The 27,172-nt window shown below is 36.8% G+C and overlaps 1 protein-coding gene and 1 long non-coding RNA gene across 6 annotated transcripts in view; one reads left to right on the forward strand and one right to left on the reverse strand.

Moving 5' to 3' along the window:
* Positions 1–629, reverse strand: part of LOC116622815 — a 393,174-nt gene extending 392,545 nt beyond the window's left edge. The window contains exon 1 of the long non-coding RNA XR_004297624.1: positions 541–629. This is a non-coding gene — a long non-coding RNA (uncharacterized LOC116622815). The remainder of the gene's footprint in view (positions 1–540) is intronic.
* Positions 630–922: 293 nt separating this feature from the next.
* CNKSR2 (connector enhancer of kinase suppressor of Ras 2) overlaps positions 923–27,172 on the forward strand; it is a 277,726-nt gene continuing 251,476 nt past the window's right edge. Inside the window, exon 1 of one of the 5 annotated variants that reach the window (XM_032389505.1) lies at positions 923–1,452. In XM_032389505.1, coding sequence (XP_032245396.1) covers positions 1,389–1,452 — 64 coding nt within the window. In that variant the 5' untranslated portion in view covers positions 923–1,388. The remainder of the gene's footprint in view (positions 1,453–27,172) is intronic. The other 4 variants (XM_032389507.1, XM_032389504.1, XM_032389506.1 and 1 more) reach the window with 4 other exon arrangements.

Consider the following 27,172-nt stretch of genomic DNA (forward strand, 5'->3'; position numbering starts at 1 on the left):
GTTGCATAGTAGCCTTTGTAAGATTTCTGAAGAACCTGAGTTTTGAAGAATCATGTTTACAATTTATCACTCATTTTAAATCCCAGTGTTACCCCTCAGTTCTTATATAAGATTATCTGAAAACAAAAGGACATCCCCTAAAATAGGTACTGGACACTCTCGGCTTTGAAGGAGTTGGCCGAAAACCCGACACTGAGCCCTTCAAAAGGCACGTGGGGCCGAACCTGTCTCGGTATCACCACGACCAGCCCTTGCAGGTTCCAGGCTCCACGCCTGACTTCCCAGGCCCGGGGCACCACCAGGGGCGGTCCGACAGCACGGGCCCTCCTGCCTCGTCATCGCTGCGTTTCTGGCTGGCGGAGCCGGTTCTCGTCCGCGGCATTCCACGCCCCCGTCTCCGCAGGCGTGCACGGGGCTCGGGAATCACCTCGGAAGCCCACTCAGCCGCAGGGAGGGCGTGAGCGAGGAAAGCCCGGGCTCTCGCTGTAACCCCCGCGCTCGGCGGTGTCCCCCTCCCCTTGACGGCGGGGCCATAGGTACCTCCTCAGCCGCCTGAGCATTCAGCGTTCAACTGGTGGGCGGCCCGTCCCGCAGCCGCCACGTCCGCTCAGAGGCCCCACCGAGCCGCCGGCAACTGACTGACTGACCCTGGGGCAGGGACTCGCGCCGACACCGCTGCGCACGCGCTCCTAGCGCGCCTCTATCCCGGGGCGGCTCGCCGGGCGGGAACGCGAATCTGTGAGCCACTCGCACCTGCCTGACTGACAGGCAGACCCCGGGCTCGGGCCTCGTGCCGGAGCGCGCACGCGCCTCGCGCGCCTGCCGTCGGCCCCGGGGGCGGGACCGCGCGGCGGCGAGCGGGCGGGGGGCTTGTGGCGCGCGCGCCCCGCACCCGAGGGCTGCGGAGAGATATTTTGGGTGGCAGGAGGCCCCTCGTCATTTCCGCCGGGCAGCTTGTGGTGCCCCGAGCTTCACTCCCGCGCGCGAGGCGAGCGGGCAAGTTGGTTGCGGGCTTGCGGCGGCGGCTTCTTTTCTCAGCTCCTCGACCCTCGGCAGTGCAAGCCGTGAACTGAAGCCCTGGAGGGACGGAGACCGGAGCGGAGCGGCGGAGCAACAGCTGCAGTAGCAGCCTCTGCGGAGAGCGTGCAGAGAGTCCGCACAGAGCCGCGACCCCAGAGCGTTTCTCTCCCCGTCGCCGCTCCCGCCGCTGCTGTTCGCCGTTTGCTAAGAGACATTGCAGCCGCGAGACCCGACACACAAAAGCCGTCTTCTCGCCACCCGCCCAGCGAGGCAGCGGCCAGCAAGGGACCCCACCTGAGGGCGGCTCGGGCTACCGAGTTCGTTTTGTTTCTGATCTCCGCGCCCCGCGCGGTAGCGACCCCGTGTCCATGGCTCTGATCATGGAACCCGTGAGCAAATGGTCTCCGAGTCAAGTAGTGGACTGGATGAAAGGTAATGCCCGCTGTGCAGAGGGTGAGGCGGTCCTGGGGCGCCGGGGTACTGGCGCGCAAGAGGGAAGGGGCGCCTACTGCGGCCGAGCCCGCCATCGGGGCTTCCACTGGCTGATCGTGGTGCGCTGCGGGGGAGGCGGAGGTCCTCCGGGGCAGGCTGGGGCTCGGGATCCCGATCTCCTATTGTCTTCAGTGGTGGCTCCCTAGTTAGAGAGGGGCGCGGAGAGCGCGGGTGTTGCCGGCGCTACCGGATAGGGTTAGAAGGCGGGCCGCGGAATCCCAGTACCTCTCGCCCCCTCCCCGCTCCTCACGGCGCCCCTAGGCCGGGAGGACGTGGCGACCCTTGTCTCTCCCCTCAGGGAGGAGCCCCCAGGGACCTGCTCCTTTGCTCGTTCCTTCCCGGGCCCCTTTGTTCCTGGGAAACCTAACGCCCCCTCGGTGGCCGCCCCTGCCAGGTGCCTTTTCCAGCGCCAACTCTCCCTACAACTTTTAAGCCCATATAATGGGGTCAGGACGCGGCTGCCCGGGTTTGAATCGGGCGAACTCCCCCAGTTTGGGCTGAGGATGCTCGGGGGATGCGCTACTTTGGGGGAGAGGAAAACATGCTTCCCCTGGGACAGCAGCCGCGCTGGTATCTGCGGGCTCCCTCCTGCGCAAACCCCTGTCCCCCCCCCCCCCGCCCCCCACGTCCTTTGCCTCTTCCTCTTCTCGCTGGTCGAGGCTTTGGATCTCATGGTTTTTTATTGGGGGCTCGACGCCAGGTGTAAGGTGATGCGCATTCAAGTGCCCCCTCATTTCTTCCATCTTGAAGGCTCGCCCCTTTTTTTCCCTGGCAATTTCTAATAACCACAGTTGTAGACACTCGCCCTCCTAGTCTCAAACGTGGGCTTTTTCTTTAGTCCCTGGGCTTTCCTGCCTCACTATCTCCCTCTGTTGTCTGAGTTAAGGGGCTTGTAGAGGATTCCCCCCACCCCATGACCACTGCCTCCCCCATCACCAAGATTCCTAAGATTTGGGGAATGCCAACAGGGATGGATGGGATGAAATAAAGGATTCCTGGCCACACTTGGGAGATGTTAGAGCTTTGCTTGTGGTTATTCCTAGGCACAAACTCTAGGTAGATTAGTCAGGAGCCAAAGGCTTATCATTTGTGAAAATGCGTGTTGCGGAGATGAGGGAGCCCCTTTTGGGGGCTTGCTTAGCAGGCAGACTTTCTAAGCTCCAGGTACTTTAGAACGAAAGGTGGGGTGATTGGAAGTGATTAAGAGCGACAGAGAGAAACTCAATTTTGTTTCCTCCTTTTCTGAACCTTTTCGGCCTCTTGCTTATTCTTACGGATTTTTCTTTATACATTTGCTTTCCTTTTATTCCCTTACTGGCCCCTTTATTTCTCATTTAATTAGTTTTTTTCTTTTCTAATATGTGAAAAGTGCTTCGTAACTGCAAATCACAGTACACATGAGAGTGTATTGAATTAAGTAGAATTAATTATCAACTGCTCCCCTGTGTGTGGTGCGTTGTGCTAAGGTGCCATGGGTGCCATGACTAAGACAAAGTCCTGCAGTGGCTCATCTTTTCTGTTTCTTCTCTTCATATTGGCTATTGAAATTACGCTTTCCTAGATTCCCACTAACCCGCACCCCCCTTTGGATTGTCAGAAACAAACATCTGTCTTCTCTGTTTCTCAGTCATGGAAGAAAGAGCCAGGCGGTGCGCAAGAAGCAAGAATGCTTAATTAAAAAACCCTTTCTTTGAATTTGCGTAAAAGGTTACTTTGGTTTGAGTCTGTTACTGAAATACTCAACAGAAAGCTTTCTTGGCTCCATGGGAGTCTGATTACCTTCACAAATTCCCATGATGCTTGTAGTGAGTGATGCATACTCCATCTTCTTCACCTCCACCCTCCCAGTATAATCTTGCAGTTTCTTCTTTCTCTACAGTTTAGGTCTACTGAAGCAAGTAGAACATATGACACATATATTCTGACACACATTATTAGATTTCCAGTATAGCAGTCCTTTAAAAATCTTTCCAGCCCTTTAAAAATCTCTCCAGCCTAAAATGCAGCATCTTTGAAGTTGAGCTAACATTGTTAGCTGTGATTTTAAATGATTGTTACGTGTAAGTTGAATAACTTATTTTCATACCTGTTGGTGATTCATGTTAGAGCTATTTGAAAAGATCAAGCAAGTAGCCAAGATAGAATTTGTATATTTTTGTACACATTAGAAGAGAAAAACTGATGTCATTATCTGGATATTTCAAATCCCAAACTGCTTACTGCTGAAATTTCTATAATCTTCATATAAATTTAATTTAAGATAGTAACAGAAAACAAGATTTTAAAGAACAGTTGGACGAAATGAACATTTCCTCAACTTGTAATTATACTGTTACCTTAATTAATTTTTCCTCCCTACTCCTTTCCCCAAATAAACTTTACAAGTAAACACATTAAAAAAAAAAAAACTTCTCACCCTTTCATCAGATGCAGTAATGTTTAAAAGTCAACTAATTGAGGCTGTAGCTTTGGAATGGCCAAACTTCCTTTGGTGTTGTATAATGTATAGTGTTATAAAGGCAGTAACAAAGAATGAACAAGACTTTTGAACAACTGCAACATTGTGGGAGTTCTTCAAAGCATGCTCCTAATGTGACAGTTTCATCATCCTTAACATTTAAAGTATATAGCATATGCTTTCAGCTAGTCACAATCATAAATAGTTATAACTCTGTTTAGTAAGGTACATGCTTTATGCTCTTTCTAGGGTGTTTTTCTCTTCACTAAACAGAAAAGGAGACATTAAGCATATAAAAATAGCATGGCCATATATTTGTGCTTCCAGACAATTTATATAAGTGGTATAGAAATTCAGCAGAGAAGGAGATGAAGGAAAAAAAAGGGCTGATGAGATTATTAAGCTTTGTTAACATATATTCAAAATTGTTTATGAAGGACCATTTATACATTGCAATTCATTTTGATCTTTTTTACTAAAATGTATTTGAGGGAGGCAAATTTAAATTTATGTATTAATTATTAGTAAAGATATAAGGAAACACTTGCATTTTTTTCTCACCACCAACACCACTACTTGTAAAATCCAATACTCAATGAATTTTCTTCTAACAATAAAAAATTGATGTGACACAGTGTCAATGTTAGTTCCAGTAAATATATGGACTCCTCATGAGTCAGTAAAATAAGCAGTTACATTCCAGATATCTTGATAGTACTTCAGGCTATTTGGAAATAATAGAACTTCAAAATTAATTTTATAAAAATATTTTTTGAGAAAATCAAATACACATCATTTAGCATTTGAAACAGCCTTTTTTTTCAGTAGGAAATTGCATTCAATTTGCAGGTGCTGTAGGGAAGTTTTGACAAAATTATAAAATGTAAACCTTTTTAGAGTAAAAGCAAAGCCTTTATTAGAGAAAGCTGTAGGTAGAAAAGTAGGCCAATAACGGTTTCTGATTTTTGCTCAGTGTATTACTCTAAAATACATCATATCTCAGCTCTTACCTATTCACTTGCAGGGCCTATAGAAATACTCCATAATCTACAGTTGTTTGAGTTTACTTTTTTGCCCACTGAAATATAGCAAAAATGTCTGAACACTTCAGGCCCCTATTATTAATTTCAGTATTAATTTTCCTTGTCCGTGTCACACCCAATAATTCCAGTTTTCTTCTCACAGTTTTTCCAACTTTGAAACTCCTCCAAAATATCCATATGACTAAAATAAAGTTATTTTCTGTGGCTAACTCCCTTCATGACATTTTTTCCAGTGATCTTTAATCCCTTCCCTGATGAAATAAAATGAATTATTGTTTTCAGAGTCACCAACAGGCCCTGCTTTGCTGGTCTTCTCTTATGGTCTCTGTGACTTAGCTCTTTCTACTCATAGTATGAGTCCTAATATCTAAATTTTTAAGATAGTCTTTTCTCAAACCATCCAACAATTAACTGCACTGCTCTTTTCTGTTTACTATAAACCATTTTCTTTGAAAACCATTCACTGACTTCTACTTTCTGTCCTGATGACTCAGCCATCTTGAGGATAGAAAATGAAATATTATTATTTTAGGTACAAAAAACAAAGATAAAGCCATCACTTTGCATACAACCCTACAAAAGAGGAAAATGCAGTGATGAAATAAGGTCTATTTATTATAAGAGTTAAATGCTACAGAGGAGAATGTATCTGATAAGATACAGAAATTTTGACAGGCACAGTGCTCTCTAATAGTTTTACCCCCTTCATAGGACCTAGAGCTGAGGTTGAAATTTATTTTATTAAGATGAAGGAAAATGTCAAATTTTTGAGTTAAACTGTCTTAGAGAGAGAGGAAAAATTTTCTGGCAGAAACTTGAGAAGTATGCATTGTAAAAAATATGTTAAACTTACATGATCAAACTAGTCCTATCATTTTTGAAAAATTAGTTGCTTTCCTCAATTGCAGTATGACTAGATAGTCACCAACAATCACCTACTCTCGATTTGACATTTTTTGAAACTCAATACTTGTCATTTCACACAAAGAAGAAATTTACCTTTTCTGTATGTAGAGTTTACAGGAAAATATCATTTTATTTATACTGTCATTAACATTTACTCCTTAAGGTAACACTCATGATTTAGTACAGATTAGGAAAAAAGAGTCTATTTATGTAGATACATTCTGGTGCTTAGAGATTGTTTACTCCATACTTCTACATGGAAGGGGCTTTAATGGATTGTTTTAAATAAATTATTCTCTGCTTTGGGGAAATTAGTCTCTGTAAGGGATGGCAGTGACGTTGAGAAACCTAAGCCAAAACAGACAGGTGCCAACTAGAACATTTGCTAAATTTAAAAAATGTTTGCATTATGTGTACAAGCACCAGTGGAAAGACAAGATGATGCTTTTAATCAGTCAGGAAGGAATCCATGGAGAAGGTGGGGTTTTAGCAACTTTTTCTGCGATTTATTTAACTAAGGCATATTCTGAGATGGATGTAGTCTAAATGTAAAGGCACAGCAAGAGACTTTGGAGTTGAGATGGGGTGATTAACCAGAACGGTTGTGTCTAGGTTTGTCTGGTTGAAGGAGAGAGGTGGGCAGTAGAGGGAAAATGAAGGAGGAGCCATGAGTAGGTGGCACAAAAGTACAAGAACAAATCTGCATTTCACAAAGACAATAAAACTCTCATCATGTCCTAAGTTTAAATAAATACCACATTATAAAACTTTGGCTGCCAAAAATAAGCCCACAAAGAATGTGTATTGAATTAGTACAGCTGTTTCAAATCTGTTTCTCCGGAATAATTTGGAAATAATGTTAAAGTGAGTTATTTTGAAGATTAATTACATCATTAACATTATGTTTTTGGATATTTAGAATTTTACTCATCCAAATTCTTATATGAAGAATGAAGATAGGCTCTTAAATATTGCTATTGTTCTTAAAACAATGATAAATTATCATTTTTCATGTATAACAGAGTGGGACTTAAATTTGTTCTTAATGACTTTTAGCTCTCTATGTGACTTCCCTACAGCACCTCAACACATAAGGTTTATTGTGAAAGATGAAGGATTAGTTTCTATAAAGAGTACTAGAAGGATGGATCATCTGTACTTTAAGAGAGGGAAGGGAGAGTAAGTAATTTGAAAAAAAATGTAGCCTAAGCTTTTTATTTTTTAAGATTTTGTCATAGTTTAGTGTCTGGCTAAAGAAAAGCAAATGTAATCTTCACTACAGGATCATTGTGTTGAATAACATTCAGTGAGTGAATTCACAGTTTTCATGCATAGCATGGGCTTGTGTTCCCCAAAATGGAACATTTCTGTGGTTGTGGGAGCTAAATGATCAAAAGAAGACAAAGAGTTGATTTTTGCTAAGTATTGTAAAACATTGTTTTTGCATTAAAACAAACCTGGATATTAAATTCATGGTGTAGAAAGCAAAATTGGCATGATTTTAAAGATGAGACCAGAGGCTTAACAGGAATTTTAGGCTTGCAGCAAGCTGTTTCAAGCTGCGTTTCCTAGACCTTCCAGGGTTATGAGTAAACTTCGTTCAGCAATTATGGATACATCAGTGGAATAATTTGAGAAGTGCTGGTTTGGGTTTAGAAAATGTAAAATCAATGTACTTTACTTCCTCTTTTTCTTCTATTGCAAAGGACAAAATATTATCTTTTCAGTCAAGGTCATGATAATTTTAGCATCTTTCTTTTTGTTTATTTTTTGGGTGTTTTTTTTTTGGATCCATAAACCTATAATCAGGATAAATTTCTTAGGAATGTTTCTCATCTGATCCTATCCTCTCACTTCTCACCCCCATCAGCTTAAAAAATTTAGTGGCTTCTCATTGTTTTTAGGATGAAGATAAAAGTTCTTAATATGGCTTTTAAGACCATTGAAGGTTTGGCTATTGCCTTTGAAATAACCCTTATTCCTAGCTCCAGTTACACTGGCCTTTCAATCTTGTTTGCATACCACTGGGCCTCTGCACTTAATACAGTTTCTCTTGCTTTTTTCTTCACCCAGTTAAGTCCTACTCATCCATCATATCTCAAGCCTCCCCTTCTATGCCTCAGAAAAGCCTTCTCCATTCCCCAGGTCACATCAAATCCTCAGTTGTGTGCTCTCCAGGTACCATTTGTATCTTCGTTCCATATGCCAGTTTTATTTTTACATTAATTTCTATGGTTATTTGTTGAGGTCAGGGACCTCATCTTATTTGCATAACAAGGCATAAGAAAGTATCTGGTGAAAAGTAAGCACTCAGGAAATATTTGTTGAAGGAAGGAATACATAAATATCACAAATTACTGGTCTGTCAGCAAATCTGCTTTCCTAAATGAAAATGCATGTAAAGTCCCTTATAATGCTCTAATGGATACTTCAATGCCAAGTTGTATATTGTGTGCCAGAATACAGTAGAAGTAGGGTTGCTTTAATTCATAGTTGTATCGCTCTAGTCAATTCAATGACCTAAATCATGGTTTAGATTCATTTCATTAAGAAATGTGAATAATTTCAATGTATCTACAACACTTCTGTGTTTAAGCTATAAATATTATTTGCTGATATCACATTATTAACAGGCCAACACAATAGGCAAACATTACTTAAAAATTAAAACATACCTCTTAAGAATTTATTTTTTTTTCATACAAATTTTCTAATTGTTTCTTCATTTCCGTGTTTTTAAAAGAACTCTGTGTATTTTGGAATGCATGGTAGAGTGAAATTGATAAAATGTCTTAAATTTCTCCTCTTCTAGGGATACCTGGGTGACTCAGTTGGTTAAGCATTTGTCTTCGGCTCAGGTCATGATCCCAGGGTCCTGGGATAGAGTCCCTCATTGGGCTTCTTGTTCAGTGGGGAGCCTGCTTCTCCCTCTGCCTGCTCTGCCTGCTGGTCTCCCTGCTTGTGCTCTCTCTCTCTTTCTCTGACAAATAAATGTAAAAAAAAATTTTTTAAAGTCTCTCCTCTGGGGCGCCTGAGTGGCTCAGTCGTTAAGTGCCTGCCTTCAGCTTAGGTCATGATCCCAGGGTTCTGGGATTGAGCCCCACATCGGGCTCCCTGCTCCGCGGGAGGCCTGCTTCTCCCTCTCCCCACTTCTTGTGTTCCCTCTCTCACTGTCTCTCTGTCAAATAAATAAATAAAATCCTAAAAAAAAATTAAAATTAAAATTAAAAAATAAAAATAAAAAGTTTCTCCTCTTATAAAAGAAAAAAAACCATGTAAGAAATTAAAATGCATTTTTCTGTTGTGAAAAGAAAATATCCTTTGTTAACTTGGATGATAAAATGGAAAAATAGCTTTTTAATTTAATAATAACCATTATCTTTATTATACTTAATGTTGAATTTATATTTTTATTAATAGGAATAAAACTAAGATACTTAAAAATGCATCTTAAATCAGCATTTCTTATATAATTTTCATCCCTCCTGATGTTGAAAAATGAATTTTAATTTTTTAAAGTGAATATAAATTTGGGCTAATTTTTGAAGGGCACTTGTTAAGAACCTATGTAGAAAGTTATTGTGAAGTATTACTTTTTAAATACATGTGCCTTATATGGGTTTTTTTGTTAATTACATGTTACTGGATAACCAAGTAGCAAGTAATAGATTTTTCTAATAAAGCAAGTCCCTCCCCACAAATTTACAACGGTTACAGTATAAATCAGAGTAAGCGAAATTTTTAATACTTTAACTTAGCTTTTTGCAGATCTGTTAACTTTTAATAAAACACCTTCAGACTTAATCTTTCTAGCTAGTACTATAAAACAGTGTGTTGCAATTGTGCCCTGATTTAAACTACAAATAACTATTCAATATGATAGAATTTTTTAGACTTTAAAGATGTATTTAATTTGTTTGATTTCAATTTAAATTACAATCATTAATTCTAATAAAAGTTTTCATTAACTTACTCTTGCAGTTTCAGGGAAGAAAGGGTTATGGGTATTTACATAAATTTATTGAATCTTAAATTTTACTAAGTACAGTACCTGCTATTTTAGTTTTCTGTGCTCATCTGTTGAATATCACAACATAAAATTGTTTTTAAAACCAAGATTTAAAAAACTAAAAACCAAGATTTATTAAATAAAACAAAATTCACAATGGCATTAATGTATTATAGTTTGCCAAGATGAAAACATTGTTATATCCACTACTAAGTGTTTATCCAAAGAAAACAACAATACTTATTTGAAAAGATATATATGCCCCAATGTTTATTGCAGCATTATTTACAGTAGCCAAGATATGGATGCAATCTAAGTGTCCATCAATAGATGAATGTATAAAGAAGAGATACACACAGACACACACAGGAATATTACTCAGCTATAAAAACACAAATGAGATCTTGCCATTTATGATAACATGGATAGACTTAGAGAATATTGTGTTAGGTGAAATAAGTCATACAGAGAAAGACAAATATCATATGATTTCACTTACATGTGGAATCTAGAAAACAAAAGAGCAAACGAAAACACACAGACTCATAAATACAGAGAACAAACTGGTGATTGTTGGAGGAGAGGGATGGGGGATGAGCAAAATAGATTAAGAGGTACAAACTTCCAGTTATAAAATAAGTCATGGAGATGAAAAGTACAGCATAAGGAATGAAGTCAATAATACTGTAATAACATTTTATGGAGATAGTGACTATAATTATAATGGTGAGCATTGCATAATGTATAGAATTGTTGAATCATTATGTTGTACACTTGAAACTAATATAGCATGTCATATATACTTCAATAATAAAAATGTTTTAAAAAAACATTACATAATTAATATCAAGTATTACACACTTATCTCTCTCCTTTTTTTTAGAGAGAGGGGGAGAGAAAGAGAGAGGAGGGGCAGAGGGAGAGGGAAAGAGAATCTCAAGCAGGCTCCACGCTGAGTGTGGACCCCTACTCAGGGCTCATCGCACGACCCTGAGATCATGACCTGAGTCAAAATCAGGAGTTGGGCACTTAACCAACTGAACCACCCAGGCAACCCAACACACTTAATCTCTTTTATATTTACTTGACATTAATGTTCTTGGAAATTAATCTGATTAGGTAGGTTGGAAAGTCTTCTAATAAGGTAATAGATAAAAAGAGAAACCACATTGTTAGTTGCTTTTAAAGTGTTGCCTGGGGGCGCCTGGGTGGCTCAGTCGTTAAGCGTCTGCCTTTGGCTCGGGTCATGATCCCAGGGTCCTGGGATCGAGCCCCGCATCAGGCTCCCTGCTCTGTGGGAAGCCTGCTTCTCACTCTCCCACTCCCCCTGCTTGTGTTCCCTCTCTTGTTGGGTCTCTCTCTGTCGGATAAATAAATAAAATCTTTAAATAAATAAATAAATAAATAAATAAAGTGTTGCCCAATATCCTTTTTTTGTTTGTTTGTTTGGATTTTTTATTTTGTTTCAGCTACATCTGCTATTTTTAAAATGGGCTTGCAACATGTTTTCTCAAATAATATCTACAACAAATCAATGGAAGGCTGGCTTCGATCCTGGATTTTACTTTTTTCAACTTGTTTACCAAAGATTATGAAAGAATCTATTTTCTGGCAAGTTGTTAGACTTACAATGTGACTTATTAATAAAAACCTTTAAAGTAGTGGCCTTAAGTAATTATGCTGAATGATTAATTTCAACATTAGCTGAATTCTTACTATAATTTTGGTATGTTTCATATATACATGGGAGTTTATTTCATATACTTTTATTTTTCAGCCATCCACATTATTTTCAAAATGTTTGATAGTCCTGGGGAGTTGTGATTTTTTTTTCCTGGCTAAGCATAAAATTCACATTTTAATTTCATGTAATTCATTTATAAGCTTTCAAAACAAACCACTGAGTTGTTAAAAACATATAAAAGAGAAAATGTTGCAGAGTTTTTGTTAATGGAGCTCAAAACAGACATGTAGTCCAGTTGATGGTTTTCCTTCCCACTTGCCAGGACCTATGTGGATTCTGAGTCCAGTGTGGTAAAGAACCAACATGCATGGCAGCGCTTAGCTGCTCCTTCCTGATTTCCCTCCATAGTAGTGCCATGGCAAGTCTTGTGGCAGTTTCTGTTGACATCACTGTTGCATTAAATCAGTGGCAGAGATTTTCTTATCTAGAAGACTGTTCCTTTGCCTTCTAGCTATCAGATCCAAGGCTTTCAGTTTGATGTTGAATTGTCACACACAGAGAGAAGCTTTCTCTATGAAATACTGAGGAATAGATAATTTTTCTTTCTAGTCTGTCTCTAGATATAATGCTTTAAGTATATTTATGGTAAAAACATGTTAATTCAGATCTTGTTTATTTGAGATTTGTGATAATTACAGTAGGTTCTTATTGAAGTTTACTTTTTTTTAAGATTTTATTTATTTGACAAAGAGAGACTCAGAAAGAGAGGGAACAGAAGCAGGGGGAGTGGGAGAGGGAGAAGCAGGCTTCCTGCGGAGCAGGGAACCTGATGTGGGGCTTGATCCCAGGACCCTGGGACCATGACCTGAGCCGGAGGCAGACGCTTAATGACTGAGCCACTCAGGTGCCCCTGAAGTTCACTCTTAATATGTGAAGGAAGGGTTTGCTGATTGATCTTATAATGCAAACAAGGTTGGAAAGAAATTGTTTAACCCAGGAGGAGATGGTGTTTTCAAGTACTGTACTCTGCCAGGAGCCATTTCCATACTGAAAATACACTAGCTAGAAGTGAGTTGTATTTTTAGTTAGAATTTCTGCATACTTCGAATCATGGTTTTGTTTTTTTTTTTTTTTTGGAATATTTTTGTAAACATTCTATGATGCAGCTTGGTTCTTCCCTTCATTCGCCAAAGTTAGGAAGGTCTCATGCACTTCACATCTATTATTAGTAGTAATCCTTAAAATAAGATAAGGAACTGTTATTGACACCCTTTTACAGGTAAGGTGCAGAGAAGTTAAGCAGCTCAACAAGGATTGTACAGCTGTTCAGTGATGGAATTAGGTCGGACCTCAACTCTTTTTTTCTCTGTTGAATTGGATTTACACTTTAGTGGGTGGGGAACACAATTCAGGTTTGTACATAATTATCTTCAGACTTGACTTTTATTTTTTTAAGGTTTTATTTTAATTCCAGTTAGTTAACATACAGTGTAATATTAGTTTCAGGTGTACAATATTCAGCACTTCCATACCAGACTTGACTTCTAAATTTTCTACCCTGTAAAAATTGGCACCATATAGGATATAGTAAAGAGCACTTTGGAATCAGATGCCTGGGTTAGTTATATCCAGACTCTATTACTTCCTAGCTGTGTGATTTTTGAGGGAGAATTTAAGTAACTTGCCAGGTTTTTTCATTTTTGTAAAATAGGGGTGATATTATTACCTACCTCATAGGGTTATGGTATACTTAAAACAATGCCTGGTACATAGTAAGTGCATGGTAAATGCCAGCTTTTTTTTTTAATTAAGGAATTGATTGCATTCTGCTGGCAATCTTAAAAGGCACAACTACTAATAGATAATATTTATTGAGTACTTACTACATACCATGTACTGTGCTGGGTGTTTTCTCTGCATTATCTTATTCCTAGCCTAGCCCTGAAAGATTGGAATTATCACTGCTTTACAAATGAAGACACTTTTGCTTAGAAATATTGAATGACTTATTCTATATACCCAAAAATTTATTTAGCAGGTATTCAATAAATATTTTGAAAAATTAATAAATAGTGGAAGAAGCAAAATTTGAATAGATTTCTAAGTGGTTACAAAACATACAATATTTCCACCTTGCCATTCTGCCAGAGGTACATATGAAATGAGAGGAATCCTGGGAATACTTTCAAAGATGTGGATGTCCACTCCACCAGACCTACCTTCTGTAGTGCGTGGTAAGGTGGACTATGGTTCTTGGGTCCTTTTGGCCTCTAGAGGGGTGTGTGGGTGGGTGGGGTGTGTGGGTTTGTGTGTGTTGAGGTGTTTCCATTCAGAATAGTACTTAAGCCAATGACAAAGATGCCACATATAATTATAGTCTTGGTGACATTTTCCTATTTTGATGTGAACCTCAGGAGTTTGATTCTCACCTCTGCTGAGTGTAGACCTAAACCAAAGGTCTACTTGAGACCACTGCTACTATCAACCCAGTGCTGGAATGTTTTGTTCTAAAAGGATTGTTAATAAAAATACATGGTGTCTGATAATAGATGTTCATAAATGGCTTTACATTATACTACAAATAATGGCTTCTGTTATATTCTTTTGTTTAGCTTTACTTAGCAGTGGTTAGCATTGCTATCTGCATTTCATTAGTGTTTCTTTGAACAGCAGACTTTATTCAGTGCATGCCTACAGCTTTGAAATCCTTACCTACCTACTAGATGGTAATTATTGCCCCCAAATTGTTTTGTTTTGTTTGGAAACTCCTTTATCTTAGACTAGATTGTAATATGATATGATAGCATAGTGAATCACAAAAGGAATTTAAGTGTTAAAGAAAATTTAATCATAGTCAAAAACTATTGTGAAGTCAATGCAAAATATGGAGTGGTCAAGTTGAGCTAGAGATGTTTGATCAGTTGAGTATTTATAAAGTAGTAATGAAAGGTAAAATTCCATCTACATTATGTTTTTAAATGATACACGTGGTTTTGCATGTATATATAAAATATATATTCTAGCATGTATTTAGGAACTTAAAAGTTGGATTTGTTCAGAGTAAAAACACAAAAATGATATTTCTTATTTCTCTTTGTTTTTCTTTAATGCAATTGAGGTGAGTTTGCTTTAGACTGGAAGTTTTAAAATAAGGGAAAACAACTTATATTGTTCTTTGCTTGTGTAGAGAATGATTTGAAGCCTCTTATTTATGAAAGCTATCACAATACCCAGGATAATAGGCAAAAAAAAAAAAAAAAACTGAACTGTGGTAATTACCAGCTATTTTGAAGTTTCCTTAGGATTATTGTCCAATTGATTATGTAAAGTATTTTCCAAAGTGCTCATTATCTTTTAAAATCCATATGAATTAAAATTAATTTTGTTTGGAGATGTTTTTGAGAACTTTATCACTTTCCTTGAAATAATTATTGACATCCTGTGTTAATAAGCGGTCTGATAGAAATAGACTTTTAATAAGCAGTCTGGTAGAGATAGACTTTTAAATATGGTAACACCATGAATCTCCATCTGCATTAATTTTAAGATGTGTCTAATTCAATGTTTAAAGAAACCATTTAGTTTCTCATTGTGAGATTTCTTTTTACATGAGGCTGCTTTGCCACTTCATTCTTATATTTGTGACCAATACACACAGAAAGTAAATATAGCAGAATAATACCTACGGATCTAATAACATTTTTCTCCTTAGTGATGCACCAGTAACGAGATCACAAAAAATTAAGGCTGGTATGTATTTCTGAAAAGTAAGGACTTAAAAATATACACATCGTATATACTCAAACGAATAACATGATTATCACACCAAAATTTATTTCTTTATATCAGTAAATATCTAGTGGTTCAAATTTCTGGTTTTGTAAATGTCAAACATTTTTATAGTTTTTTCCTTAAATCAGGATCTAAATAAAGTCCACATATTGTAGTCTACTTTATTCTTTTTTCCCTACATCATTTCTTTAGGACTCAGTACCTTCTGTATGTACCTTATATAATGTCTTCTGAAATAAAACTCATAGATAGTATAGCCTACCTACTAATATAATTTTTAAAAATTCACTGTAATGACCATATTGCAATGTAATGAGCATATTGTAATAAAAAGGAAAAATAATTTGTAAAAATAAAATAGGTTTTTATATGTAGGTCCTCAATATGACTATACTAGGAGAAACTAATTGATATTTTTTCCTGCTTATAATGAGCATATCTGGATTTAAGAGAAGCAGTAAGTTTAGAAGTCATTCCATAGAAGTACAAGAAGATGGAAGAACAGATGAAATGATAGACACTGGAATAAAAATGAATATTAGGGGAAATAGTACAAGCTAGACTCATTTGGTATGTTATCCTAATAATTCCTATTGAGTATTTAAAAGTCATGTGGGAAGGAACCACAGCTTTTCAGAGAAATGGGAGACTTCTAGGGATAGGGACAAAATATTTAAGATGAGCCTGGAGCATCTTGTAGTGCCAGAAAATAAGGAAGTGCTCAAAAAACACAATGATGAGAGCATATCAAAAACTTAGGAGTCATTCTGAAACAGCTCTCAGTGGCTAAAACTGCAACAGTTTGAGGAACAAAAGTAGTATTAGATTATAGCTCAATACATAAATATCCATGAATCCATACTGATGTAAATAAATATCTGAATAAATAAAGAAATGAGGGGAAAAAGAAAAATCTCCCATACAGAGAACTCCAAACAATTTATATAGATAATCCCCTCTCAAGAAGGTGGCACTTAATTCCCCACCCCTTGATTGTGGGCTGCACTTAGTGACTTGTTTCCAAAGAGTAGAGTGTGGGAAGGGGAAACATAATTTTACAGCGGAGAAACTTAGTAAACACTGTATTGGCCAGATGATCAGGGTTTGCATCATCAGTGATGAGTCATGCTGATGATAGCATGTACCCTTAATATGATATGTTGAGAATGTCACTTTACCCATGTGGTCTTCCTCCCCCAAACCCATAAGCCCAGTCTAACTATGAGATAAACATTAGACCCAAATTGAGGACATTTTATAAAATACCTGACCAGTACTCCTCAAAACTGTTAAGGTCATCAAAAAACAAGGAAAATGTGAGAAACAGACGAGAGGAGGCTAAGGAGACATGATGATTGTTTGTGCTATGGTGTCCTGGATAAGATCCTGGAACAGAAAAAGCACATTAGGAAAGAACTAGTGAAATCTAAACGTAGTGTGGAATTTCGTTAATAGCAATATACCAGTGTTGGTCCACTAGTTGTGACAAACGTATCATAGTAATATGAGCTGTTAATAATAGAATACAGATAAGAGGTATATAGAGACTATATATTTTTTATATATATATATAAAATAAGATATATATATATTATAGTAACTTTTCTATAGATCTAAAACTATTCTGCAATAAAAAGTTTAAAAAATAGTTTATTTTCAAATTCGGCAATATCAGAATATAAGCTATATGTCATATGTAAAGTAGCTTTGGTTTGCCTCTGTAAGTGTTAATAAAGTCTTTCAAATGCAAACAAAAAGTCATGGGATACAGGCAGTTTTTTAGTATGTAACTGTTGCATCTTTCTAGCAATCATTCAGTAACTGGTTCATTGTGATAACCCCAAACTCCTTAAAATTCTCAAAAGGCTCCCAACAGGGTACATTGGCCCTGTCTTGACATCAAGAATCTCTCTGCCTTACCTCTTCTCTCCTGTGTAAACCTCATGTTTTTCCACACGTGAAAAAATTTTCTTGGATTATTGGTGTACCTGGTTTACCTTCTACTGAAATTAATATTTTACTTGATTAGCTATTTTTTAACCTTTTGCTAATCAGGAAAAGTGTTTAAGAAAAGGAAACTGGGGTGCCTGGGTGGTTCAGTGGGTTGGGCATCTGCCTTTGGCTCAGGTCATGATCTCAGGGGCCTGGGATCAAGCCTCTCATCGGGCTCCCCTGCTTAGTGGGGAGCCTACTTCTCCCTCTCCCTCTGCCTGCCCCTACCCCTGCTTGTGCTCTCTGGCTCTCTCTATCTCTCTATCAAATAAATAAATAAATAAATCTTTAAAAAAAAAAAAAAAAGGAAGGGAAACTGAATGTACGTGGGTTAGAATGGAGACCACCAATAGTTAGCCTCATGTTCTTATTTTACCTCACAAACAGATTTGTAGTTAAACTCTTGGACAGAAGAGTGTGCTATCCTAAACCTTGTTAACAAAGCCTGGTTTCCAGTACTCCTGCTATAATTGTAGTTTCCTGCAGACACTGTCTAGGAATGTTAAACAAGGTGTGAAAATTTTTGAGCAATGTTGTGGTTTATAATAATTGATTTTAAGCTGAATATATAAATGTGTGTGTAAATATGTGCATGTATTTACTTAGGGCACATATCTGCCTCAGGCAGATATACTGAGATTGCATATAGCTAAATGACATTTTCTCATTGCTTTTCTGCAAAGAAGTCAACATTTTTCTTTTTGTCATTAAATGTAACACCTTATTTTCATTGTATTATGGGGTCATGTAGTGTGTTAGTACCTGGGTTTGGATATGAGGATGGTTGTAACTTAAGGCCTCCTTTGGTCACATCTCTAAGAAATTATATTTCAAAATAGAACTGTTGTCATACTTGCACTTTATTCCTGTATCTTTTTAGTTAAGATCTTCCATATTTTCTAGTTTACTAGTGTGCACATTCTAAAGGGATCAAGCTCTTGTAATAAGTGGATAAAACTATGACCAGGAATTTAATGAATTAACCTGATAACTCTTCTTTTCTTGCCACAATAAATTGAAATGTTATAATTATCACAGTGTCAACTTACTTGATTCTTTGTTATTACTCCATGTCTGTAAAAGTGTGAAGTTCTGCGGATGTTGATGAGAATGCCTTAGAATTGTCTTCCTGGCTTTTTACTAAATGTTTTCGTCTTTTTCTGACCTTATGTATGCTCTGAGTACCAGCCAAGATATGCATTATGTTCTCTGTGAAATGCTTCTGCTTTTTGTACAAAGTGGTATTTCTTAAGCTACCCTCACAGGAATGAAGGAGAGTTTGTTTTGTTTGTCTGCTTTGTTTTGTTTTAGTAAGGTAAGAATGCTTTGCCTGCAAAAAAAAACTTCAAAAAAACAGCCTGTTTAGATTACACATTAAATATCAAGGGTTTGGAGCCATCATTGAATATGTGACTGGCAAGGATGGTTTAACTTTCCAAGATTCTCCAATATCTATCCCAGGTTAAAATCTGTCTCGGGATAGGTGAACAACATTTAGGTTGAAGTTATTTTCACAACTTTTCAATGATACTTTTCATAACAAAATTGTACAGATTTGGGATGACCACCTATTTCAATAATACTCTTATAATAATTAAAAACAGAATGTTAGAAGGAAATTGTGTCATTTGCCTGACTTTCAAAATACAGATGGCTTTAGAAGTAGACTTGGAAGCTTTTTTCAGAGTGCAGATGGACACAAGTTCTTCAGTGAAGTTAATTAAGAATAATCATTATATAGCAACCACTGTCTTGTAGGCTGCCATGTAGAAGTAGTATTCTGCTTTCCCAAATAAAAATGCCAAATGATGCTTTTCAGGGCTGCTGAAAAGATTTTATCACCTGTACCCATGTCAAAAGACTCACTCCCCTATCTACTACCTAAAAAAATATTAAAATATTTAAAATATTAAAGGGTAAAAAAAATTTTAAAGGGACAAGCATCTAGGAGGAAGCACTGTATGTGGAAGACAATACAAATTATCTGTAGTCCTGAGATGGAACTGGAAGTCTCCAGTTGTAGTCCAACCTCAGTTCTGTCTTGTATTTGCCATATGTGTTTAAGTCATCTCTTCTCAAGCCCTCAGTTTCCTTATTTAAAAATGGGGATAAGGAAAATACGCTTCATAGGGAATTCTGAAGAATAGTCAGTCAATATGCAGTCCACGTAGAAATGGAGTTAACATTTTGACACTGGCAAATAATAGTTTATTAATTACTGAACATGATTTTAAAATTATCTTTATGGAAAGGTTACTTTAAGAATTATATTTCAATTTACAAATGAATTACTGGATATATCTCATATATGTTTGTCTTAAGACATGGCATACAAAGAAGATTATACTGATTTAAAAATGTATCTGGGGTATGGATTTCAGGTAGCTAATTCTTTCTCTGACAGCTTTATTGGAGCATTTCTAACCAGACCAGTTTTTTCTTGAGTCAAATGATCACTTAGGTAATTCAGCCTAATTATTAGAATGCTATATCTCACTCTTCCTGCCAGGGAAGGCAATACAAAGGTGCCACAGTACTGCTGTTGATGACTGTCAAACCTGCCGAAGTCTGAACCAGTGTAAGCCTCATCTCAGGAGTAGACTCTGCATATCATGGTTCCTCATACTTCTCAGCATTATTTAATCAGAAGGTTCATGATCATCGAAATTTCATTTCTCAGGCTTTGTCAGAAGCTTGGAGTATGAGTTTTGTCATCACAGGCATATACGTGGTATTCATTATTATTAAACACTGAATCTCTGCAATGAAAATGACGGGCACTTATGAGCACTAGAACTCCATTTAAGTGATAAGAATGCATTGATTTTTCATAGGAGAAACAGTCAATTGTAAGATACAAATGAACCAATTCATTTGAGCTTGGATCACTGAAAACTAGAGAGAATCACTGGCAAAACAATGCCTTTTCTCATTCATGTGTCACAAGTGGTATTTGGATTGAGGACAACTGAAAAGCATTAAGACAACAAATTATTTCCCATGTTGTATAGAACGGTTGTTGGAAAATGTACTTTCCCAAAGCTAGTATGCTGGCTTTTTTTTTTTATTATTATTACCAGTAGGTTTTTTCTCCTTAGAGTTCACATTTTGGCCTGCATTTGTGTTTTTCTTGGAAAAATTCTCTATATCCAACATTGGTGCACTTTGTGTAAAGGATGTCAACTCACGTATAAAATTTGGTTTAGAGGAATTTCTAAAATATAGAAATTAAGAGTCTCCTTTTAATCAGAATAACAGTGTAACAATGTTTGACTTTAAAGCTTTTGAGAAAGCTCTTTCACTGTGATTTTGTTGTTATTGCTACTTCTTCCATCTTTTTGATATTGATATGTTTCTAAATGACAGGGGACAACAATATGCCAGATCTTATTCTTCCATTCAAACTTTGAAGATCATTTGGATTTTTTTTGTTTGGCCCTGAGCCATCTATAACTCATTTCTAAAAACCATGTAAATTTTAAACTAAATGAATGCCTTAAAAAAATACCATGAGACAGCTCTGATTCTGTCAGAGTTACATAGGGAAAATCATTTGAATTTCGGGTTTTCTTTACTATAAAAGAAAGTTGGGTGATATGTTCTCTCTTAAAACTTAAGTTTCTAGGGGCACCTGGGTGGCTCAGTCGTTAAGTGTCTGCCTTCGGCTCAGGTCATGATCCCAGGGTCCTGGGATCGAGCCGTATGAGGCTCCCTGCTCGGCAGGAGGCCTGCTTCTCTCTCTCGCACTCCCCCTGCTTGTGTTCCTGCTTTTGCTATCTCTCTCTGTCAAATAAATTAATTAAATCTTAAAAAAAAAAAAACTTAAGTTTCTGTGATTCTAAATTTTTCTTAAAGATTTATCTATTTTAGAGAGAGTGGGAGAAGGTGCAGAGGGAGAGAGAGACTCTCAAGCAGACTCCCTACTGAGTGCGGAGCCCAATGTGGGGCTCCATCCCAGGACCCATAAGATCATGACCCAAGTCAAAACCAAGAGTCAGTTGCCCAACCAATTGAGCCACCCAGGTGCCCCTGTGATTCTAAATTTTTAATTCATTCTCATATTTGTTTTAGAAGCAACGAATGGTGAGCATTCCTTTAATTTTTTATATCTACTTTAATGACCCCTAGAGATACTTGGGGCTTCTGAATTTTTAGAAGGTATAATTTTTTTTAAAGATTTTATTTATTTATTTGACAGAAAGAAGGTATAATTTTATTTTATCCTGTAAATTTAGTACCAGGCACAGAACTATGTATGTTTTACATGAAGACTTGCTATGCAACAAAAGCAAAAGTTGTATTTTTGATGGTTTAGGTGGATCTGAACTCCCCAAGTTTAGGTCATCAGTGTCAGATTACCTTTACAAATTTTGGATTGGCAAATTCCTAGGATGTTAAGTTACAAATATCTCTCCTTTTTCCTTTTTTCTTTTTCCATTTTCTATAATCTTTAACTACCAAAAACTATAACCGTTGCAAATTAGCAAGCAGGCTGTTCAGCGAATACCTTCTAACCCCTTGGATGAGTCTTTCTCTGCCTGCCCCTTGGTAATGTTTAAAAAAATTTTTTTCAGGTGGTTCTAAAGTCCTACTATATAAAAATAAGACTTATTTACAAATGAACTCACAAGACCAAAGAAAACATAAATTAGAGTGGTAAGTATAAGTTGTAGAGTATCTGACAAAAACCAGTACTTTTTGTTCTTGATGTTCATTTTTAAATCATACTTGTAAAATCATGGCTTGTGTAACACAATAGTTCTCTCAGTCAATTTTAAATATGCACAGATGCATCAAACAGATTTGTATTATGGATGTACTTTCTTTAAATTCTTAGCAAAAATTTACAGCTGTTTTATAGACCTTTAACATTTATGGTTTTAATTATATTTGATAAGCAAATTTGAAACACAAACTCAAATACAGTTCTTGTGTGCGTCATTGAAACACATCACTAGTTAAAACAGTTTATAACATTTTTTATAAAGGAACATGCTTAGTTTCTCTACACACTGACACTCTTGTTCTCTGTGAAATGAACTGATAGAAAGTTAAAACCAGAAAGAACTTTTAGAAATCTCTTGGTCTTATGCCATCATCTTATTACATGCAAGCAACTAAGCTCAGAGAGGTTAAAGGACTTGTCTAAATTCACATATCTTTCTAGTAGCAAAATTAGTATGACAAAGAACTCAATGTATGAAAGCTCAGGAATAGTATGTTGCATAGATCTTTTCATTGTTTTTAAGGACATCTCTGTTAACAAAAGAGAATGAGCTCTTTTGATAACTGGTGTCAAAGCTAGAGAATGTCTTGATTAACACATACAACAAGTCTACTTCGCAGAATAATCCTCTCATTAACAATGTTTGGTTTAGATTTCATTTTATTATCATCAAATATAAGATTCTGAGAATGCCAAACCCCGATTACAGGGAGTTAAAATGCTATGAACTCCTGAAAAAACTTCTGATAGTCTTCTAAATCTCATTTTCTGAGGCTTTGTGGATTGGTAGTGTAGTCCAGTGCAACAGGATTAACCCCAAATCCAAACACAGAGTAGATTTTATTGTCTGTTTAGAGCTGAACAAGTGGTTTGCTATGTTGAATAGTCCATTACAATTCACTTATTTTAATAATTTCCTGTTTTAAGTATGAACAGTATACATGCACCTAAAACTCTAAATGTGGAATAATTTTTGACCCTGTATTCTTTAACTGTCTATACTACTTAATGTAACCTTATTTACACTACTGGGATTACTAGAATAAATTGGTTCCTACCACATACAAATATCTGTCCTTGATATGTCAAAAAAATATGTGTTTGAAAAGATCAAGGTCACCAAATTATTTTAAAATTTGTTCATAGAGTTTGCTTACTGTGAGATCCTCCTTTGCACCTATTTTAAATATTGCTTTCTTCCTCTATATAGTAGGTATTATATAATTTATACTGTTCTTGTCTCTTTCCAACATTCCTATGTTTCAATATTAAAGTCTTAACAGTTGGAACCTCTGATTTCAAAGAATATTTATTTAAAATCTAGAGTACAGCAGTGTGACATGCATTCCTCAGTAACTTGATATGGTTTGTAAATTACATGACCATAGTGAGATTTCTGGTAATTATTTTTTAAAATATATGGATGCCAAATAGGGAGAAGTGACTAAATAAAAGTATTTAACAAAATGGAAACAAACATATTAATGGAATTTTTCAAGTTTAATATGTGTGTAGTTCTCTTACATGTGCTGTCAAGTATTCAATAACTAGATGAAAATGGAAAGTAATTTTTCTTTCACTATTGAATTATCATTGTGTGTTTCCTATTGTAAATTTATTTCTAATGGCATTTACTGTCCTTTAGGAATTACTCTCTTTTACATGTTAGTTTTTTAGGTATTTTTCAAGATTTGTCATCCTTTAAGAAAGGCAAAATTATGTAACTTAATCACTTGAGAATGAACTGTGGCATTATGCACATTTTCTGATAGCTGCTGTCAAAGATGGAGTAATAACACTTTTCCTTTTCCTGCCACCATAAGAAGTGTGGTCACCTCAGGACAAGCACTGAGTCATACTTCTGGGGCCAGTAGGAAAAGTTTGCTTCATTGACAGCCACCTGGGCTCTTCATGTTCCATGACAAATGGCAAACTGGTACATGGTGTAACTGAAAAATTTCTCAAATGTCTAAGTCCCAGAAAAAAATTAACGTTAAGGAGTGTAAAAACTGAAGTCTATAACTTATTTTGAACCAGTAGATTGGAATTCTTAATTTAGGTATGTTTGTTGTAAAAATTTGTAATTGTGTTTTAACTTAGCTAAATTTATTTGATAGCTTAATATGGTAAAACTAAAGTACCTTGTACAGTAAAGAGCTAAAGAATTGAGTCTTGTTTTTATATTTTTTTAATGTGCTAACCAGTCTTAATAACCTAGACAACACTGGACTATGGCCCTTAATATTTGTTTCCTCTCTGTAGATATACAGCTGTTAATTTAGCCTAGGTAATTGCTGGACTTCTAATTTAAATGTATATCTAAAGTATTTATTTATACAATTATGAAGAACAGTAATACAATATTAGAAAACTTGATTGATTGTCCTGGTAAATATGAATAAAATTTTAAACCACAGAAACTGCACCCCCTCCACCTACTCAAACAACCTTAAAGCATAAAATCTGTTTTAGAGTATTTTACTAATATGATTGTCAATATCCTTATGATTAAAATAAGCACCTTATAAAAAAAAAACCTTTAATTGAATGGCTTCTTTTTGAATGTACATCCTCAAGTTATACCTTATATATTTGTTTATGAAAATTAATTATATATCCTTCAAATGAAAGGAAATTTGTCTTAGAGACATTTTCCCTCTCTCTGTTTATAGTCATACTTTGAAACATGTATTTTGCTAATTATAACAGAGCTATTTCTGTATGTTTAGATAATACTTATATTTACATGTGGGTTGTTTAGTTATTCATAGTAAAATATAATGTGTTGCTACATAATTAGGTATTTTTAAAAGTTGCCCTACACATTGGAGCCTACCATAAAAACCTTTTAGGATAGTACAGTTGGGGCACCTGGCTGGCTCAGTTGCTGGAGCATGTGACTCTTGATGTCAGGTTTGTGAGTTTGAGCCCCACTTTGGGCAGAGAGTTTACTTTAAAAAACAAAAAAGGATACTGCAGTTATTCTTTTCTTTAGGTAATCAGAATGTGTCTATTCTAATTCTGAATTTGGTCAGAATTTTTTATATTGTTTAATCACATTAATTTGAACTCCTGTCAGGCCTGAACACCATGACTTGAGTGGTCATTCTATTACACAAACCGCTCCAGTACTCACTACATTACAGTGGGGAGAATGTGGGCTTTGAAGCCAAATACACTTAGATGTCAAGCCAGCTATAACACTTTAAATTCCAGCTTTGCTACTTACTGGTTGTATGGGTTTGGGCATATAATAACCTCTTGAGTTTCAGTTTTCTCCCTTTTTAAAATGAGCAAATAACAACTACCTCTCAAAGAGCATTGAGGTTTAAATAAACTGATCTGTGTAAAAGCCAAACCTCAGTCATTGGTACTTAGTAAGTTCTAAATAAACATTGGCCACAACCAATGGCACCTATAAAAGAGGGCTGTAGTCGGGTTGATAATGTATGCCAAGATCATAGGAGGAACTGGAAAAGTATTGGTTATTATTGTTACCGCCAGGTGTCATGCCAGTGGCCTACAATTACTATAATTGATGATGAATGTAAATAGACTTTTTTTGAGCCACTCCAATTTAACTTCTTTGAAATTACATAATGAAACTGGAGAAAAATAAAAGATTACTGAGAAGATGACTATAGACATAAAGATTACATAAGCACTTGGTTTATATTAAAGTCAGAAACAAAACTCTGCAAAGAATGGACCACCAACTCAGCATGGCCTACTCATACAAAAATTTCTGATTATGTGGCTCATGACTTGATATACTTGGATAACCCTGTTCTAACCATTTAAAAAGCCATACTTCTGAAATGGAGAACTCCACATATTTCCATTTGGCTATATAAAATATTTTATTCAGACTTACCAACATCTGAGTTTTAGAAGACTTTAAGAATAACATCTGGCATATTTGTGCAATAAATACTTGTCAAATGCACGAAAGAATGAATGAAATCAACCCAGCTATTATAACTCAATCTAAGATAAGGACTACTGTTAAACTTCTGTTTCATATGTAAATTTAGGGACATGGCCAGGAATATTTTTCTTCTCTTCCCCCCTTTTAAGACCTAAGAAAGATACATTTTTTTTTAAATTTCAAGAGCAGAGATTTCCCCTTTATATGTTTGTATAAATTAAACATTTTATTGAAAGCATTTCTTCTATGAACTAAAAGTTCAAAGGCTGTTGCCTGAGTGAAAAACCGGAGCAAAATATATGAAAACAACATTATTTTTTCAAAAAATTTTATTTTAGAGAGCGTGAGAGAGTGCAGGGGGAGGAGCAGAGGGAGAGGGACAGGCAGACTCTTCATGGATCCTGAGCCCTGAACCAGAGCCTGAGCCAGACACGGGGCTTGATCCCACAACTCGGAGATCACAACCTGAGCCAAAATCCAGAGTTGGCTGCTTAACCAACTTACCCACCCAGGCGCCCCAGAAAACATCGTTTTTAAATGAATACATTTTCTTAGTTATTTTGGGGGAGATGCCTTAATTTGGAAAATTCATTATGAATGAGAAGAGATGAAAGAAACATTTTAAAACTAATATATGTTTTATCACTCCTTCCTTAGTTCTTTACAAGTGTTTTGTTGGTACAAGTATGCAGATAAGTTTTAAAATCTTTTAGTTCTGCTCTTTTAAAATTTTATTTATCTATTTGAGAGAAAGAGATAGTGAGAGAGAGCATGAGCAGGGGAGGGGCAGAGGCAGAAGGAAAGGGAAAAAGCAGGATCCCTGATCAGCTGCGAGCCCGATGTGGGGTTTGACCCTAGGATCTTGAACTGAGCCCAAGGCAGACGTTTAACCAACTGAGCCATCCAGGTACCTCTTAGTTCTGCTTTTTAAGAACACCTTGGAATTGAAACATACAGCTATATCTGTTCAAGCTTATACCTTTTGGCCAAGGTGTATCTTTCCTGAGCAATAATTTATTAAGTTAGGAATTCCATTACAAGCTTGGATGTTAGCAGTACTAATAGTATTAGAATGAGTGAGTTTAGAAAACTGGGTTAAGAAATGATCAGGAAAGGGGTACC

This window comes from Phoca vitulina, unplaced genomic scaffold (genome assembly GCF_004348235.1).
Source record: "Phoca vitulina isolate PV1807 unplaced genomic scaffold, GSC_HSeal_1.0 scaffold55, whole genome shotgun sequence".
In the NCBI taxonomy this organism is placed as follows: Eukaryota; Metazoa; Chordata; class Mammalia; order Carnivora; family Phocidae; genus Phoca; species Phoca vitulina.